Consider the following 21,044-nt stretch of genomic DNA (forward strand, 5'->3'; position numbering starts at 1 on the left):
TCCTAAAAACATGAGACAAGGTCGAAAAAGAAAATTGATTAAAATCAAACCAGAAACAAAAAAAGTTGATTGGTTGCTTGGGAAGAACAACTACTGGCAGCGATGCAGGGTGAAAGCAATCCAATAACTGCCAGGATTGGACCAGAAACAAAAAAAGTTGATTGGTTGCTTTGGGAAGAACAACTACTGGCAGCGATGCAGGGTGAAAGCAATCCAATAACTGCCAGGATTGGACCAGAAACAAAAAAAGTTGATTGGTTGCTTGGGAAGAACAACTATTGGCAGCGATGCAGGGTGAAAGCAATCCAATAACTGCCCGGATTGGACCAGAAACAAAAAAAGTTGATTGGTTGCTTGGGAAAAACAACTACTGGCAGCGATGCAGGGTGAAAGCAATCCAATAACTGCCAGGATTGGACCAGAAACAAAAAAAAGTTGATTGGTTGCTTGGGAAAAACAACTACTGGCAGCGATGCAGGGTGAAAGCAATCCAATAACTGCCCGGATTGGACCAGAAACAAAAAAAAGTTGATTGGTTACTTGGGAAAAACAACTACTGGCAGCGATGCAGGGTGAAAGCAATCCAATAACTGCCAGGATTGGACCAGAAACAAAAAAAAGTTGATTGGTTGCTTGGGAAAAACAACTACTGGCAGCGATGCAGGGTGAAAGCAATCCAATAACTGCCAGGATTGGACCAGAAACAAAAAAAAGTTGATTGGTTGCTTGGGAAAAACAACTACTGGCAGCGATGCAGGGTGAAAGCAATCCAATAACTGCCAGGATTGGACCAGAAACAAAAAAAAGTTGATTGGTTGCTTGGGAAAAACAACTACTGGCAGCGATGCAGGGTGAAAGCAATCCAATAACTGCCAGGATTGGAGGTAATTTTAGTATGTAAACAAGACAGTCTTAAATAGAACATGGTTAGTCACAGCCAAAAGCTGTATGGTATAAAATACCAATCTCTACAATTAAAATGAAACATATTGTTTAATTTATGACTCTTAACTAGTGATTATAAGTAATCCGAATTCAGAGTTGTCATGCTTCAGATTAAAACCTTTATTTTTTATAAATATGACACTATACCAGTTAGCGAGATCGCCCGGAATATGTAAGATAAAAATAACAATCGTTGCTGAAATTTTTCTTTAATAATTACTAACAGTAGGCTGTGGTTTTATGTTATTTTAAAAAACATTCTTTAATTGAAAAAAGTTGGTCAAGTAGTAAGAACCTTAAGTAGCAAAATATTGCTGTATAAATTATCTCGATACTAAACAAAGTTTGAATGAAATGTCTTACTACTAGGGAATTATCTCAACCGGGTAATCTGAAATCTATGAGATGCAGGACCGTAGTTGTTCAGTTGGACATCACGCTTCTTTCAAGTAATAAGAAAGTATTCGATAATTGCAGTTAAAAATTGTCTTAAGCAGTTTCGTCGCTTGGGTTAAATGTTAGTATTGACTTCACCCAAACATGATTCTATCTTTAAGTAATTTCCTAATTTAAGCCAAATAGTGTCCATTTTAAGTTTGTGGGCTTCTACGAGCTTTGTAAAACTTAACCTCTCTAACGCCCACTACCTCTGCCATGTTGCACTAAAAATCACCACACACCTTTTGCTTAAACGTATAATCTGCTACTGATAATGATGCATCAAAGTATTCATGTCAGTAATAAATTGATATGCACAAACTAGCCTATTATGTATTAATTTATTAATATCCAATATAAATTTCATTGTTCTGGATAACTTAACAACCTCCAACTCAACAACTTCTTAGGCCACAAATTGTAGAGTTAGCGAGGCTTTCCTGTAGCTGCTCATATTAGAGCGATGTCTACATTAGCATTAAAGTCAATGCTAGTTAATTAGAACGAAATTTGATTAAATAAATCATTGAACCAGCATTTTAATTTGTCGTCTGGATCGTTATCTAAATTTAAGCAGGTAAGGATGGATTTATACAAATTTAAGCTAAACACGTTTAAGAAGAAAAAGTACATATGATTAATGGGATCCATTTTTTATTGTTGTTTTGGGACTATACCTACATCTTCTGGAAAGAAAATACAATCAGTTTTTGTTTAGGTCAGGTAAAATTAAAATATTGGTAATTTTGTTAGGTTATAAGCAGACAAATTATTGCACTGTACATTGGGAATGATATTGTTGTGGGGTAGCACGCACGTGAAAAACCGTATGTCCTGCACAGTTGATAATATTTTTATATTTTTTACAAGGAACAATGTGATTAACACACACTATATTTAGTTCAGGCATCGCATTGCTCCGAAACACTTAAAACGAAAATTGGGTGTGATTAGAATATATATTATATTTTCAATATTAAAATAATCCCTAGTGCCTTGAGTATCTTTTTTCGACTTGATCTTAAGTTAAACAATCAATGTGAAACCTAAATTTGAAACTGATAAGGTTTGGAAAAACACTTTTAGTCCGCGTTGTGTATATTTTCCGTCATGGCTAGTTTTTTTAGGTATTTAACAATAATAAGCTAACACACAAAATGCTTCAAGCTTGTTTTCCTATTTAAATGTGTTGTGTTTTGGTTGTTTTAAAAATATTACATGCGTCAGGTGTTATTCTGCCTACAAAAAAGAAAACCGTTCTTGTATTAGGTACTGAACTATTCTTACATTCAAATATTTGTAGGCCCTAAGTATCAATAGGTTTTTATTGTACTAAAATATACAATGTAACATGGCAATGAAAAAAAATATTAAAAAAAAACTATTTTTATATGGTTTAGGTTATCTGTTGTGGCTTCCTAGTGAACATTTCTTCTCTATATGTATCAGTATAGATTAGTATAACTGTGTTAGTTAGGTTCTAAGGTTATGTACTGATTTTAACTCGTCCCTAACGCACAGTCTTTGCCTACGGACCATCCACTTTGTTTTGAGAATGTTAATTTCTGTTAAACTATTTTCTTCGGCAAAATCAAAAGCTGATATAATCTATTCGTCCGCATTTATTGAAAACAACAGTTTTCGCTTAAGTGCGACAAACATACTATTAATACACACATATGCACGTAATTTAAAAAAAGAGATTCAACAATTTTAATTTTACACGGAGAAATATAAATGTCTTAGTGAAACACAACGTAGGGTTATCAAAGGCGCACATTAAGCAGCCCAAACCAGTCTGTAAACGCCTTCGTTTAACCTGGGCCACACTAAAGAAACAATCAAGGTTACACCTCGTTTTCGCCGTTTTTACCTCATTTTGTCGGTTTTATTTCCGCCGGCAAGACGTTAAGGGAGAATTACCCTCTCCTTGCCCCATTACCGGAAAATATCTCGCAGCCTTTACGCCCTTCTAATGGGTTCTTTCTTTGAAGACCTGCTTTGAGAAGAATATTTCTTAGAGAAGTGATCGACTATTTCCACGATCGAGACTATTTTTTGTCACGTCTGGAGACAGTAATTGTGGACGGGCGTCTGTGATTGGTCGGTGATGTTGTGGGGGTGTGGAGGCGGCGCTGGGGGCGGAGCAGTCAGGCGCCGCGACGCCTCAGTAGCCCGTCGGCTGTCGTCGAAGGCACAACTCTCGTCGCTCGTCGTCAAATATTACGCGTGAAGGAAGTTAACTCCAAAATGGCATTGTTGCTACATAAACATTAGACTTGTCTATCAATTTAAGTAGTAATTATCTGAAATCGTAAGCAATACTACAGTGTTAAATATTTTATAAGCTTTATCTTAGTTTTGTATTTGTAAGGTTGTGATCTGTAAACATGATAAGTTTATTGTACATCGCCGTCATTGTTGGGAGCCTCTTCGCTCTACAGTTTTACTGTGAGTATATTTATTGCACGTTAAGCCATTAAGAGTACTTTCACTAATTTAAACATGTATAAACAAACATTTGATAACTGCTTTAAAGTAACATAAAACGATTTAAGTCTGAGCACGATACAATAAGTAGCCAAAATTAAATTTTCACTGATTTAATATGTCAATAATTGTTTGCTTAGTTTATGACCAACTAGAGTGATACATCAAATCCTAAGTCATAATTTGAAAACAACATAATCGCTGTCTGAGGATATTTACATGGATTAAATACAAAATATTCTTACCATGTGGAAACAACTTGTGTATGTCTGCAATCTAGTTATTTACACGTCTATCAAATATTTAGTAATAGGGTAAGTTAAAAGGTGGCTAGAGTTGTTCAGCAAACATAAAAGTAGTTGTTTATTTTCAATAATGTTTATAATTAATAAATAATCGTAGAGATATTTTACAACAAGAGAACATTCTATATCCAAAGTCATATCTATTTAATGTTATGTAAAACAGTTACCCCGATTTCTTGTTGTATTTGATTGCGTTAGAACGTGGTCATCAAAAACATTTTTTTTAAATTTATACTCGACGAAAGTTAAAAAACTATATTGTTTAATACACAGTGATAAAGATTAAGAGGACAGAAATTGTTTCCAAATAGCTGTGGGACTAACTACATGATGTTTACGACAACAATGGTCTATTTAACATATTGCATTGAAACTTAAATTAAAATGTCAAAAATACCGGGTTTCCGAAAACGAACTCCCTAGTTTTAAAATGTATTTACTTATTGTACAATATACACATTACAATGACTGATACATTAAATGAAAGGTAATGAAATAATATCCTTTTAACTCTAGTATACTGGATATGCGAACCATTTGTAGCAATGCAGATATCCAAGTTATGTTTACTCATTATTTTTAAACTATTTGTATTATTATTTATTACCAAAACTACGCTCAAGGTCAAACAGGTCTACCAAACTTATTGCTAACGTACGAAACTAAAACTTAAAATTATATTCTAAAGCGCAAAATGATTATTACTCATCAATTTAAACTAATACTACCGTAAAGTATTTTTAAAACTAGTTCTTTAACCTAGGGGTTCTTAACGGACATCCGATAGTTCTAAAACTAGTTAGAACGTCTCTTACATTTTACACATTTATATTTTTGTGTCCTTTGATTTATGATGAAAAGGTATTAACAAGTCATTAAGTTATCTAAAAATAACTAACTCATTTCAATTTTAATTGAGGAATGAATAACCAAACATGGATCTTAAAACATCAATTGCTTCGACTAATAGGAAATTCATCCTTTTTTAAGTTACTTCGCCACCTGCACAATTATTCTGTATAACGTTATTAACTGGTACGCTGAATCTTCAACCACTAATACTCTACTGGCTTTCGTTCACTATTATTAGCACAATATTATAAAACTATACAGACCTACACTTAAGAGTACAGACCGAATCGAATCAAGTATTTCGTATTAAAAAACTTTGATGCATTCGCTCGTGATATACTTATAAAAATACATATTTTATGTTATTAAATTCACAGGTTCAGGGCTTTATATAAGTATTTATCTTTTGCGTAAAACGTTTCTCAATTAAAAAAGCTAACATAAATTTGTTATGTTAGTTACGTTATGTAAATAGTTATGTTATGTAGTAGTGATGTTTCTTCTCGAAATCGTTAAACCATAATACTGCATTGTTGACAATATGAAATTTGAAAAAGAAAGTTTGCCTGTCCCCAATCTCTTTCTAGTTTAATGTTATGTAATGAACTGTTTTGGTTTAAACATTATTTTTTTTATCCTTTATGAACTAAGAACTTCTAAAGAAAGCATGACAGATACCATAAAAATGTTATATTGTATTACTTTGATCAACAAATAAAGTTGACAAAGCTTACTGTTTAAGATGCAAACCCCACGACAAAATAAATAGGGTTGATTAAAAAAATATATGTTATTGGATGTAAATTGACGTTTCTTACCAAGCTGAATGAAATTGTATGTAAAACACTTTTTCTAATAAAAGCGTATATTTACTATGAAATATCCCTATTATACAGGGTGAATAAAAAGTCAAGACCCCCCCTTTAATATTTTTCCCATTAAATATACAGAGATATCCTTTTGGTGGTCGTGCAATCTTAGCAGGAAGTTTAATTTTATGATTTTGAAATTTTGAGTGTCCCCCCAAAAGGGGGGATCTGGGGGGTAACTCAAATATTTTAAATGTAAACCCCCTTCAAGTGACACCTCATTTTGAAGTGATTAGAAAAACTCAAAGAATGGTGAAAACTAGAGGTCATTATCTCTTTTCTATCCAAAATGGTAGCCCGTCAAATGTTGTAGAAAATCAATGGTAAAAATTGGTTCTTAATAGTAATATTGGCTACCATTTTGGCTAGAAAAGAGATAGCGACCTCTAGTTTTCACCATTCTTTAAGTTTTTGTAAACACTTCAAAACAAAGTATAAAAAAATGGGGGTTTACGTTTAAAATTTTTAAGTGTCCCCCCAAAAGGGGGATTTGGGGGGCAACTAAAATCTTTTCAATGTAAACCCCCATCAAGTGACACCTCATTTTGAAGAGGTTACAAAAACTTAAAGAATGGGGAAAACCAGAGTTCGCTATCTCTTCTCTATCCAAAATGGTAGCCAATATTACCATTATGAACCAATTTTACCATTGATTTTCTACAACATTTAACGGGCTACCATTTTAGATAGAGAAGAGATAGCGACCTCTAGTTTTCACCATTCTTTAAGTTTTTGTAAACCCTTCACAATGAGGTGCCACTTGAAGGGGGTTTACATATAAAATATTTGAGTTACCCCTCAAATCCCCCCTTTTGGGGGGACACTCAAAAGTTTCAAAATCATAAAATAAAACTTCCTGCTAAGATTGCACGACCACCAAAAGGATATCTCTGTATATTTAATGGGAAAACTATTAGAGGGGGGGGTCTTGACTTTTTATTCACCATGAAAATGTGAGTTTACTACTACGGATGTTTTTGCAAGAAAATTAAATCAAACCAGGTTTTAAAAGTTACCTTGAAATAGTAAACTTATTTTCAATAGGAATAAATAATTAAAATTCCTCATGGCAATAAAGACTCCTGCACCATTTTTAGTGTTTTAACTACAGAACATTAATTGAGTAAAACGCTAAAATTTACTATGACAATAATAATGATTTATAATCCTGAAAGTGTAATAAGCCTTTAATTTTCAATTGAATATTTTTAAATACAGTTTTTGAGTAAGAGTTATTCTTCTGAATACCTACGTACTCTCTCCTAATTTATCCTGATCATAAAATATTGCAATAGATTAATTCGTTGTAAACAAATAAAGAGATAATATTGTTTTTGGAACAATACGTACAGTAAAACTTACTTTATTAAATAGTACTATATTTTTTTAAGTAAAAAAAATCTACAATACCCAAAAACTACAAATGATTGAAATTTGTATAAACACTAAAAAGTACTTATTTAAGTTTAGAACTTCAAGTTTATTAATTATAAATAGGCAAGCTTTAATTATTCGCAAAAGTTAGGAATGTTACAGATAATGAAAGGTTAACGATTTTAATACAAACTGTATAATATGTAATCAAATAATAGGACACTAGATGATAGATAAAACTGTTTTATATTTTACTTTAATTGGATAAGAAATGAGTTATCATAGTTAATTTCATTTTATGAATGCAATTTTCTTAATTTTTTATTTCCTTGATCTGTGTAATGATTTATTTTATTTAACCAAATCATTTTTAGAATGCTTGCTATTTTAAATTTTTATCAACGAATAAACATTGAATAACACATTTATTTATTTCAATGCAAATACTGTATGATGACTAAACAAACAATTAAATTTTAATAAAATAAAAATATAAAATAAATGTAATATAAATACATGCATAGGAGAATGAAGATATAGAAGTTACTTTATTTTCCAGCGAGAACCAACTTGATATCACTGTCTCCTGAGGTAGCAGTTTGCCTGGATAAAGGACAATCAGCTGGTAATAGGCTTACAAGGGCTCCTTTCTGGATACGTTTATTTTACCTTGGAAATATATTGTCCTATATCGATCACCGAAAATAAAACGAAATTTATTCTCATTATGATACAAAAACAAACAAATAATATCAGATTTTTTGACCTCATCGTAACATTTGAAAAACATTAATGTTCATCTGAGTCATTCAAAACATTATTATTATTATTCGCCTTGAACTGCTTGTACAAGATTTTGTTTAGACTAGTTAGTTACAACGAAAAAACTGCTAATAGTGTCAAAGCTTTCAAGTGACATTTTTTGTTATAAAAGTTTATAGAATGTATGTAGTAAAAGTTTAAACAGTAGTTTACACAATGTGAACTTAATAACTATTTTTAATACGTGGAAATGAAGGATGAATATGTTCGTTGTACAACTGAATTTAAAAACACCAACAAAAAACATTATTGTATGATTAGAATAACTAGAACTCATTATCTCACTTCTGGGATATTGATTTATATGAATGTTTTGTACGTGTTACCTTACAATGTACTTATTCGTCGACCACTCGCCTAAGGGTTTTAAGTATTCTAAGTGAAAGGCGGTACTGTTATATTATTATAATTTACTAAATATACAAACAAAAAATGTCGGTCTTAAATTGACCAGCGACACACTATTGATCTAAATACTAAACTCTTTCAACCTTGCTTCGTTCTTGTAATTATTTAATTAATTACAACAAATATAATACACGCAAAACCGTAATTAAAAATACAACTTGGATACATACAACTTGGGGATATATAACACGGATGTTAATTAACCATGAAATGAAAGCTAAATTAAATTCGAAATCCAGACAAAAACTGGCAACAAAGAGAGTGTTAAGTTGCGTGGAAAACCAAAACCACCGCATTAAATAAAACACCTCACTCGCACCGACGCCAGCGGGCCACTGACAATTTACAAATGACTCAAATCACAATCCGCTTTCAGTGTTATGGAAACAGGTGTATTAAACAAATGAAATTGTTTCCTCGACCCGGGACAATACATTTTTACTGGCTCGAACATACATCTCTGTCAAATGAATGAATTATGACATTTTGAATTTTTACCTAGTTGATAACTTGCATGAATTGTCAATAATGCGTTTAGCTTTTAATGTATTAAGTTCTCCGGCACAAAGTATGTACCCTTGCATGAGACGCATATAATGTATTTTATTTTTACTGGTCATAATGAACACCTAATACAGGGTGAGGCAGTGAGAGCACCCCAATTTTCTTTCGTTGTCATACTAAAAGTAAAGCAAAAATGAATGTGCCATCCGTGCTTAAAACATCCATTAAACTATGCCATTTTAGTAAATATTATGCCTGAGGCTATTTACACTGAGATTTTGATGTGGAAACATATTTTTAAAATAGTGATTCCTGTGCAAAACCCCAGAGATTATTTGGACCACATTCCATTCTTGGTCAACATGGCGCTGTTCCAGATTGGAAAGCAATGGTGAACTGGGTAAAATTATTTAGGATAAATGCTTGGACCTTTATTTAACCTAAATAAAGGATAAAATAAAGTCATATAAACTTTTTTAAATTTAGAATAAATGTGTACCAGCATGATCGGAATATGGGAACGGGGTATCATGGGTAAAAATATGTTGTTCCCATTTTAACCTCGGAAACAGAACATTTTACGATCTCGTTCTCAACTTTTTTCAGAACTTCGAATATTTTTTAATATGGAAGCGTTGTTGTACCCCTAATAAATACAGAGACAATTAAAAAAAATAATTTAAAATATCCATGTTATTCTTATGGAGGAATCAAAACTGTGGTGCAGTAGTTTGCTTGTTTAAGGAAATATTTTTAACAACATTACACATTTTTTTATTTCATAACCAAGCCTTTAACATTCTAAGAACAAAAACAAAACATTCCTTAAAGCGAGAACTCTTTCCAAACTCGCCCCAAGCATCCTTTAATATTAATGTTATTTAAATCAAAAATAAATCTGACAGTTTTATTGGAAAAACTACAGAAAATCCAAACAGGTAATTGTAAGTTTGCTTGGTCTGCAGGTTTGCTGTGGTAGGGTTTATTATAGCCTAAGTAAAGACAGTTATGTGTTTATTATATAAAGTAAATTCTTATGTCAGAAGAGACATGTTTTGTTATATTGGCACGCCGGAGGAGGCGCATAAATATTGCATATTCAAAAGGGGGCAAGGGCAAAGTCCAAGATCCAATACCCCTCCATGGGACGACACGACGGAGGAGTCAGTCTACTACGAGTCGCAGGTAAATATGGCCGCTCTGGCGTTCTGCCGTTTATCTTCTCTTTCTGTAGTTAGACCATTAGACGAAACGCGTAACCGTAATTGTGAACATATAACAAATGGCGACGAGGAAAATTAAAAGTTGTTTAACTAAAGTAAACGTTTAGGAAAGTGAGTTTATTTATAAAGAATAGTGTGCAATACTAAATATTGGAAGAAAATCAAGAATTTTAATATTAAACTTGTGCAAGAAGAAGCAATCCAGACCAAACAGGAAAATTGCACTTTGAAACCTGTTACGCAATCACATGTTCTGGTCACATTGGAAATTTTCGTTTTCGACTTTTATTTCAAGAAAAAGGAACTGAAGACTGAAATTATTGATAGTAGGCCTAACAACAATATCACCGACATCTAATGTAAGTTTGTTCCAATAGGCTAAGCTAAAAATTATCAGTTCACAAGTGACTAGGCCTAGGCTTTCATGTTTGAACAATCATGGCTTCTAAGCAAATCTTAGGAAAAATTACTGAGTTTAACAAAGACGTAGAAACTTTTGATAATTATATTGAAAGGCTGGACCAATTTTTTTCTGTTAATAAAATCACTGAAGAAAATGTTAAACTATCTTTGTTCATTGCCGTTATGGGCCCTGAGTTATACTCAGTTCTTAAAAATTTGTTGGTACCAAATAAGCCTGCCAATAAATCTTACGCTGAAGTAGTTGGTGTACTTACGACTCACTACACACCTAAGAAAAACATAACCTACGAAAGATTTCTGTTTAACAAGCGAACTCAAAAAGAAGGTGAGCCTATCTCAGAATTTGCGGTGCAACTTAAGAAACTTGCGTCAACGTGTGATTTTAAGGATTTTCTCGATGATGCCCTACGTGATAAATTTTTGTGCGGACTTAGGTCCGATGAAATTCAGGGAAAACTTTTGTCAGAAGGTAGTAACCTAGACTTTAAAAGAGCGTTAGAAATGGCATTGGTGATGGAGGATGCTAGTCGTAGTGTGCGTCAACTGCACCCCCATGGTTACGCAGATCGTAACATAAGTAATATTGATAGTGATGTAAACGCTGTAAGATATGGTAATAAGTCAACTTTTAGGCCTAGCCAAAACAAATTCAATCAAGGCAGACCAAATCCCAATGGTGGGAAGGTCGGGTTTAGGAAAGAATGCTACCGTTGCGGTAGAGTGCATGGTTATAATTGTCCCTATAAAAATTACAAATGTAATAAATGTAATAGAATAGGCCATTTGGCTAATGTATGTAGACAAGGTACTGGTCACTCTCAAAGTAAACCTAAGGGTAAAATAAATTTTTGTGACGATGTTGATGACATCGGAAACAGAGTCGATGATCTCGACTTGGGCCTATTCACTATTGCCTATGCCAATGATGGGCCTAAACCCAAAAGTTTTACCGCTGAGGTAGAAATTAATAATGTTCCAGTGAAAATGACTATTGACACAGGGGCTGTCGTGTCAGTTATGCCCCGGGATGTATTTTCTGCAATTTTTGGTAACTCAAGCCCGAAATTAAATAAAAGCAGTATCACATTGAAAACTTATACAGGCCATAATATTAATATTATCGGTGAGTTTCAGGCAAGCGTACGCTCTGGCAGCAGCGTTCACAAATTACCGATGACTGTTGTACGAAATGATGTGCCTAACCAACCTACACTAATGGGTCGGAATTGGCTTGAAGTAATTAAACTTGACTGGACCAAAGTGGGACAAGGAAACAAGTTGGACTGCGGAGCGATCCTCGACAACGGTAAGACTGTTTCAATCACTACTAGGATTAATGAGCTGAAATCAAAATATTCTTCCGTTTTTGAAGATAAAATTGGAACTATCAAAGATGTAACAGTCGATTTGGTTTTGAAGGAAAATTCTAATCCCGTGTTTTGTAAATAAAGAACTGTACCCTATGCCTTAAAGGGTGCGGTAGAAAGTGAACTCCAGAATTTAGTTAAGAATGACATAATATATCCCGTAACTAAGTCAGTATGGGCTACCCCGATCGTTGTGGTACCAAAGCCGAATGGCAAAATTCGTATTTGTGGGGACTACAAGACTACAATCAACCCGTGTTTGCGCACGGATCATTACCCGTTGCCAACACCGGAAGAGATTTTCTCGAGTATTTCGGGTTCTAAGGTTTTTACTAAACTGGACTTGTCTGCGGCATATAACCAAATTTGTGTCAGTGAAAGTTCTCAGGAACTTCTAACAATCAATACCAGTAAAGGTCTCTATAGATATAGAAGATTACCGTTTGGAATCACTAGCGCTGGCGCTATCTTCCAATCAACTATGGACCAAGTATTAGCAGGTCTAAACAATGTTTTTTTGTTATTTAGATGACATTTTGATTGTAGCTAGCAATCATTTGGAGATGTACAAATATGTTGATCAAGTACTAAATAGACTTATGCAATACGGTGTTAAAATCAATGGCGCTAAGAGCGAATTCTTCAAGAATAGTTTGACATTTCTAGGACATAGGCTAGATGCTAATGGTATCCATCCAAGTGAAGAGTTAACGGAAACTATCACCAAGACTCCTCAGCCCAAAAATGTTACCCAGTTAAGGTCATATCTAGGCCTTTTGAATTACTACGGTAAATTTCTGCCCAATCTGTCGACCTTGCTACACCCGCTATATCAGTTATTAAATAAGAGTGCCAGATGGGAGTGGACGAAGAAGTGTGAGGAAGTGTTTATCAAAATCAAGAATCTTTTGCTTGAGAGTACTGTACTTATCCCCTTTGACCCTAAATTAGAAATCATTGTGACGGCTGATGCAAGTCCTTATGGCGTAGGCGCCGTTGTTGCCCACCGCATGCAGGATGGCTCTGAGAGGCCAATAGCATTTGGTTCTCGAACCTTGACCCCATGTGAAATGAAATATTCACAACTGGAAAAAGAGGCGCTCGCCTTAGTCTTCGCTGTGAAGAAGTTTCATGTATTTTTGTACGGTAAACGTTTCCTTCTGGCTACCGATCATAAGCCTTTAGCGTTTCTGCTGGGGCCTAATAGGGGAATACCTACTTTAGCTGCGGCTAGGATTCAAAGATGGGCAATCATTCTTTCAGCCTACGAGTATGATATAGAGTACCGTAAGGGTACCAATGTTTCGAATGCTGATGCTCTGTCCCGTTTGCCTTGTACAGATGAATCTAACTGCGGTGACAACATCTCATTCTTCTCTGTAACTTCTGAGTTACCCATAACTCACAAGGAGATAAGCATAGCTACACGCTATGACCCGAATTTGTCCAAAGTTTTAGACTTCACTTTGAATGGGTGGCCTAATAATGTGGCCCAAGATAGCCTAAAACCATATTCTTCCGAGCTATGGAGCTGTCTGTAGATCAAGAGTGTCTTCTATGGGGACGAAGAGTTATTATCCCTGAACCATATAGGAAGGAAATATTAAATCTTTTACATACAGAACATCCAGGTGTATCCCGCATTAAAAATTTGGCACGCAGCTATGTATGGTGGCCAAATTTAGACCGAGATCTTGAAGAACTTGTTAAAACCTGCACTATTTGTCAATCTACTCGGAACTCAATACCTCTGGCCCCATTACAACATTGGTCATGGCCTAAGCATCCCTGGCAGCGACTCCATCTTGACTTCGCTACCTTTCAAAATAAGGAGTTTTTGATCATTGTCGACAGCCACTCAAAATGGCTCGAAGTATTCCATATGAGTTCAACAACATCTAGTAAAACAATTGATACACTCAGGTCATGTTTTGCGGCATACGGACTGCCTTCAACGGTTGTTACTGACGGTGGACCTCAACTTACTTCTAAGGAGTTTAACGATTTTTTAAGAACAAATGGAATCACTCATGTTGTATCCCCACCATACCATCCTTCCTCTAATGGATTGGCGGAGCGAGCTGTACAAACAACCAAGAACACATTCTTGAGACAGCTGTTGCAGGACGAAAAATCAGGAACAACTCGTTCTCTACAACATCGAATCGACAACTTCCTTTTTGTGTATAGGAATACTCCTCATTCCACCACTGGTGTTTCGCCAGCTGAAATTGTGCTTGGGTTTAAGCCTAAAAATCACCTTGACTTGCTAAAGCCTCATTTGAGTAAGATCGTATCTGCTAAATATGAAAAGATTGAGAAAAATGCAAATGAAAGGAGGGGAACATTCCGTTCTTTTTGTGAGGGCGAGAGTGTATTTGTAAGGAGCGTTAGGCAAGAAAAACTCAAATGGTTGCCTGGTATTATCACTAAGGTTAATAGCCCAGTCACATACGTTGTCAAAGTCGATGGGAGGAATCGTTTTGTGCATGCAGACCACCTACGCACAAATCAGTGCATTCCAGATGAGGAAAATCTTGTACTACCAATGCCACCTGTTTTACCTATGGAAGCAACTGCACCTAGCCCAATGAAAACACCTTCACCAAGCCCAGCGAAGACACCGCATAGGCCTATTACACCCAACATTAAATCAAAGGAAAATCAATCTCAAGAACTTGAAGCGGATAGGCCTAACCTGGAAATAAGAAAGCCTAATTATAATAAGTCTGTGACAATACGCCGTTCTCAGCGAGAACGACGCGTACCCAGGAAGTTGGACTTGTAAAAACAAGAAAAGTACCTCCCAAAAGAAGTCATTAATTTTTGAGTTTATTTACATAACGAACAGTTTGCAGTTTATTTTTTTAACTTATTTTGTTGGGAGGAGTTATTATAGCCTAAGTAAAGACAGTTATGTGTTTATTATATAAAGTAAATTCTTATGTCAGAAGAGACATGTTTTGTTATATTGGCACGCCGGAGGAGGCGCATAAATATTGCATATTCAAAAGGGGGCAAGGGCAAAGTCCAAGATCCAATACCCCTCCATGGGACGACACGACGGAGGAGTCAGTCTACTACGAGTCGCAGGTAAATATGGCCGCTCTGGCGTTCTGCCGTTTATCTTCTCTTTCTGTAGTTAGACCATTAGACGAAACGCGTAACCGTAATTGTGAACATATAACAGGGTTCTTTTAATTCTTAACCAAGATTATTTAAGATATAAAATTATAATTTCTACTATAGTATAAGCTTTTGTAGTAAAGGGATAGTTTCCATACAATGAAAGCTCTCCTAGAGACATTTTTAATTGTTATTTACACTGGTGGATCTACAGCTCAGGCGGGCTCCAAATGATTAATAACTAAGTTATAGGTGATTAGAACGATTTGAACCCGGCGTCCCAAGATATAATTGCCTCGTAAGATCAACTCACTCCGTATGTGTAACCTGTAAGCATAACATTACTGTTTAACCCATATAGTAAACTGACAAAAAACGACCAAATGACGTTTTTGTGGAGTACAATTTGTTATTTAAAGAGCTCTTTATTTTACTAGAAATGTGTTCTAAATGTGCAAAAAGATCTTCATAGCTTAGTACTATAGTTTTACGTGTTATGAAGAGTTTTATGTCGGTTTTCTCACAAAAATTTCAACAGGTTTGTACATTCACATGGGTTTGTGCACGTTTACTCAGTAGTAGTGCAAAAAGGTTCATTAATTTATATTATTTTTTTTTGTGAAGTTATTTAAGAACTGTTCAACATCTTTGTTTCAAGATGTTTACATACTACTTAAGTTTTATCGATAAATGACATGTATTAATACAGAAACTAGAGGACCCATGCTGCTCTGCAGCGTTAAAATAAATACAGTATAATATCCTAGATATAATCAAATTTATGATTTTTTTATTGAGTAATGCAGTATCTTGAGCATAACTGATTCAAACGATCAATAGCTCAAATTAAAGCCTGTAATTAAATGATTATTTTGAGCTTAGAGGACCCGTGCTCTCTGCAGCGTTCAAATAAACATAATATCCGAAAAAATAATCAAATTTATGATTTTTTGAACTTTACTGATTTAAACGATTAATAGCTCAAATTAAATCCTATAGTTTACTGATTATTTTGAGTCTAAAACATATAGAAAAACATGGACTGGAACTATTGATTTTTAATCATATAAAACCCTTATGAAAAATAATTTTTATGTTGGTTGACCACTTTGGTATTCTTAGAATAATAAATTACAGATTTTTATAAACGTAGCCTTTATAATATGGTTGTCCCAGTCAAGATTAACCTTTTGCTTGAAACTCGTCCGATTTGAATAACTAATAGTTTAAATGAAAGCCAGTATTTCAATGAAGGTTCTTAGACTAAAATATATAGGATTATAAAATTATAACTGGTGAAGGTACATCTTAAATTGAAGTAAGAATCAGAAAATAAATCAAATTATGTGTTATGGTCGAGTAATACTGCAGGTAAATATTTGGCGATGCTTTATGTGAAAACTTGCATGCCTTCAATTTGAGACCTCAATCATGAAAATCGGTCGGGTAGTAGAGCCAAACGAACTCGGAAAAGAAAACCAAATTTAACTCCCATAAGAAATACATGGAGAGCAAATTTCGTTTATGTATACACCGATCAATATCTACCGATGCTTGATGGCAAATCTGTGCGTGCATACCTTCAATTTGAGACCTCAATCATGAAAATCGTTTGGGTAGAAGAGCCAAACGAACTCAGCAAAGAAAACCAAAATTAACTCCCATAAGAAATACATGGGGATCAAATTTCATTTATGTATACACCGGGTGGGATTATAGATAAATATCTACCGATGCTTGATGGCAAATCTGTTTGTACATACCTTCAATTTGAGACACCATTCATGAAAATCGGTCGGGTAGAAGAGCCAAACGAACTCGGCAAAGAAAAACCAAATTTATCTCCCATAAGAAATACATGGGGAGCAAATTTCGTTTACGTATACACTGAGTGGGATTATAGATAAATATATGCCGATGCTTGATGGCAAATCTGTGCGTGCATACCTTCAATTCGAGACCTCAATCATTAAAATCGGTCGGGTAGAAGAGCCAAACGAACTCGGAAAAGAAAAACCAAATCTTTTAATATATAAGATTATCAAATTAATTTTGAAAACTTTGATTTGCAAAAATGCATAAGGTGGCTAGTTTTTTTTCCAAAGAGTTATGTAAAATCTTTTTGTTTTGCAGTAGATAATAAATTTAATGAGTTGCTATTTATAACTTATCTAAACCTGATTCCAAATTTCCACTTTAGAAAAGTGCCCAATCAAAAGTCATATTCATAGTCAAAATTTCAATTTTATAATTATATTTTATTTGAAAGATTTTAGATAATGTGGGTGGTACGCCATACACTAGTTAACACAATGTCAAGTCCTTAAAATGTTATTTAGATTTTTTTATTATATAAATGAGCATAATTACAACGTGGTTGTTATTAGTACAGATACCTCAAGCACTAACTGCATTTATAAATCTAAAGGAAGAGAGCCTTAAAATAAAAACATTGTGAGATGGATCCCTTCCTCCATTTAGATTTGATTCTATTTTGCAAGTAATCTATAACGTATGAATGTTTCTTCACTGTTTAACTAACATAGGTAATTTAGTACTTACTAACGGGCATATTAAACAAGTTCCTAAAGGAACAAAAACATTTAAATATGTCCAGCAACATGTATAGCTTATGCATTAATTTATGTTCCATTTGTACAGAAGCTTGAAATAATTTCATATTTTACAATATACCCGATCAGAGTAAAATTCTCTAAAAACCTCAGGCTATTAACTCTGATTGATCTAGGACGATTTATTTCTATAGGTAAAACAAACGTAGCGAGGAAGGAGCCCTTGTAAGCCTATTACCAGCTGATTGTCCTTCGGAGAGTTAACTCCTACCTCAGGAGACAATGATATCAAGTTGATTCTCGCTGGAATATAATGTAACTTACTTACCTATATTCGCCCATCAATTAAAACTATATCTTTCTTATTAAATGGCGACCATACAATACAGGTATTTTAGCCAAGTTTATATGCAATACCCCAGAATATAGACTTTCCTTTATCCCCTGTCAAAACGGACTAACCCCTCAAAAGTAGATTTTTAGGAGTGTAAAAAAGGGGTTTCCAAGGATATACCTTCCTGGCCATTGCTTTAAAAATAGTTCGTTATGAAGAATTTTAAAGTAAATTTAATTTAATGTATTTTTTAATAGTTTATATTGAAATAGTTCCAAATCGGTTGGATTACAGAGAATGATACAGTTAATAAACACTCTGAGTACCTTCAGCTGAAGTTTCGTCTTGGGTCTCCAGCTCCATGCCATCCCCATTAGTTTGTTGAGCCATCTTTTATGTGAAAAGCCCCAAATCTACACAAACCACCAGTTGTAAAAGGATTTCTCACATCAAAATAAAAATGTCACACATTAATTAAATACACAGTAGGGTTAACATAATTTGAGGCAAAACAAGTTAAAAGTATATTTAAAAGAAGGGTTCTATTTTTGACAGTTTAACGCTATGGATGTTGTTTGAAAACAAAACACAAGAATTATAATTGATTTTCTTCCGTGTTTGTTATTTCAACATATCGACTTCTACTTTTAAGAAAATATAGACTTGCCTTTAAATTGACAAAGTCTACTGGAGTTTGCTTCCTCTGCCATAAGGCCCTCACTAGACTCCAAAGCTCTCTGGCCTACCCACTGTTGGCCAGGTCTAGGCTGCTTGTTTTAGTAGGGCCTCCGTGTGGCAGAGGCATTGTACTGTAGAATTTATCCAGAAGCGGTATTTTGGGTTGATCAAACCTCTGCATGAAGCAAAGACCTGATTTCCAACATAAATCCACCAGTTGTAAACGAATTCCTCACATCAATCAATCACCAATTTGAATGTTTTGATTTCAGTAATTATTAAGTTTAAATCTTTTTTTCCTACAGTCACCCGACAAAGTTGGCTTCCTTGTACTGTTTATAGTACAGAAAGCTGCTAATTGCTGCATATTTATACTTTGCCGTACGGTTTATACTTTGCCGTACGGTTTATACTTTGCCGCACATCAGGATTCCAACGAAACAACACAAAACAGCGTGGTTCCATTATGCACGTAATCCGTGTACGCTTGGAAATAGGTTGGCAACACTGAAAGATAATTATACTATGAGCAGCTGATTGACTATTATAACTACGATTTAACCTGTCATTTCGTGTTTATAGTTTCGGTAATTCTGAACTTTCTGGACTTTTCTTTTAAACGTTTTTAAAACCTTCCTACGATCTTAATAAACAAGAAAATACCTTTTAAGCATTTTTTTTAGGCGCGGAAACCACTTCAAATTACAAAAACATACGGAACTATATTCTCAAAACGCGGAGCACATTTCTTGCCGAGGAAAAATAGCGGAGTGATATGGACCGCGGGTACTACTTTCTCTAGGGCACCATTTGTGTTGCCAACTGAACCTAAAAACGTGTTGCATAGTGTTTGAAAGACTAATTATTTATATGCTTTATAGTGACTGTAGGAAAAATATAATGTGTAACACGAGTGAAAAAGGCCTTTGATGCACTCGAGATCATTCCACACTCGCCTGCGGCTCGTGCGTAAACATTGCTCTCGTGTGCAGCAAAGTGCCACTTTCACCACTAGTTACACAATAGTATATTTCGTGCCTAGGGCCGAAAATGAGGTTTTGCCGGCTCGAGATAGTTTTTAAGTTCGAGACGAAGTCGAGAACTTAAATTGATCGAGAGCTGCAAAACCATTTCGGTCCGTGGTACGAACGCTATTTTTCACCACACTATACCCTATTACCACTATTCACCACTATAATAATGGACACTGATAGTCAACACAACACTACAACTTTAAGGTTATGTGAAGAAATAATTTGAGGAATCAGCAAAAATAAAAATAAATAGTTGCTAGGCAACAGTGACAATAACACAATTCTATTGCAATGCTATGGATTTTGATTTTGTATTTAAAATGCATTCATGTTATGCAAGTAAACGGACAGCTGATTTTGCGGCCCCGGCCTGTAAAAACCTGCTCGGTCCCCAAATTACGATGACAGCTGGCATGGCCAGCAAAACGTAACTTTCAGCCACCAATTAACGTATGTAATACAGCCAAAAACATCATAGTGTGGTGAAAATAACTATTTATTAGTTCTTTAATTGTTTTTTTCATTCAAAATGCCAATAAATCTATGAGGCAAATGAACTTTACATTTTTCTAATTCAGCAATGATTGTAAATCCATATTTATTTTCAAATTTTCAAAATTTTCAATCTTATATTTTGTGTTTAATTTAAACTATAACTATAACTTTCTTATTAAATGTCGACCATACAAAGTAGGTATTCTTAGCCAAGTTTATATGCATTACCCCAGAATATAGACTTGCCTTTAGTGAGAAGCAGTTAGTCGGATCATCTCGCCTCTGCCACAAGGCCCTCATGATTGTGGCCAGCTCTCGGCCCATCTCGCCGTTGATGACAGATTTCTTCTTCAAAAGGGCCTCTGTATGGCATAGGCATTGGAGTCTGGCATTCATCCAGCAGAGATTATCTGGGTTTATTAACCCCCTGCATCCTTCTTCACAATCTAATCTTTTCTTGTGGCATAATGTAGGCTCTGTCTCCTACACAAATGCACCAGTTGTAAACGAATTCCTCACATCACAATAAAAAAGTCACACACTAAAAAAATACACAGTAGGGTTAACATAATTGGAGACAAAACAAGTTAAAAGTATATTTAAAAGAAGAGTTCTATTTTGTCAGTTTTATGCTAATGGATGTTGTTTAAAAACAAAACACAAAAATTATAATTGATTTTCTTCCTTGTTTGTTATTTCAACATATTGACTTCTACTTTAAGACAAATTTCAAACCCATTTAAATACACGTTTTTAGCACTTAAAATATTTTTTTTTATTTTGT

General features: G+C 34.5%; 1 protein-coding gene across 3 annotated transcripts in view; it reads left to right on the forward strand.

Annotated features, from left to right (window-relative positions):
- Positions 1–3,571: 3,571 nt before the first annotated feature.
- Positions 3,572–21,044, forward strand: part of LOC128985438 (carbonic anhydrase-related protein 10-like) — a 192,165-nt gene continuing 174,692 nt past the window's right edge. For all 3 annotated transcript variants that reach the window (XM_054404916.1, XM_054404917.1, XM_054404915.1), the window contains exon 1: positions 3,572–3,834. In XM_054404916.1, the coding sequence (XP_054260891.1) occupies positions 3,774–3,834 (61 nt within the window). In that variant the 5' untranslated portion in view covers positions 3,572–3,773. The remainder of the gene's footprint in view (positions 3,835–21,044) is intronic.

This window comes from Macrosteles quadrilineatus, unplaced genomic scaffold (genome assembly GCF_028750875.1).
Source record: "Macrosteles quadrilineatus isolate MER2022 unplaced genomic scaffold, UCM_ALF_1.0 Scaffold_2__2_contigs__length_208266976, whole genome shotgun sequence".
NCBI lineage: Eukaryota > Metazoa > Arthropoda > Insecta > Hemiptera > Cicadellidae > Macrosteles > Macrosteles quadrilineatus.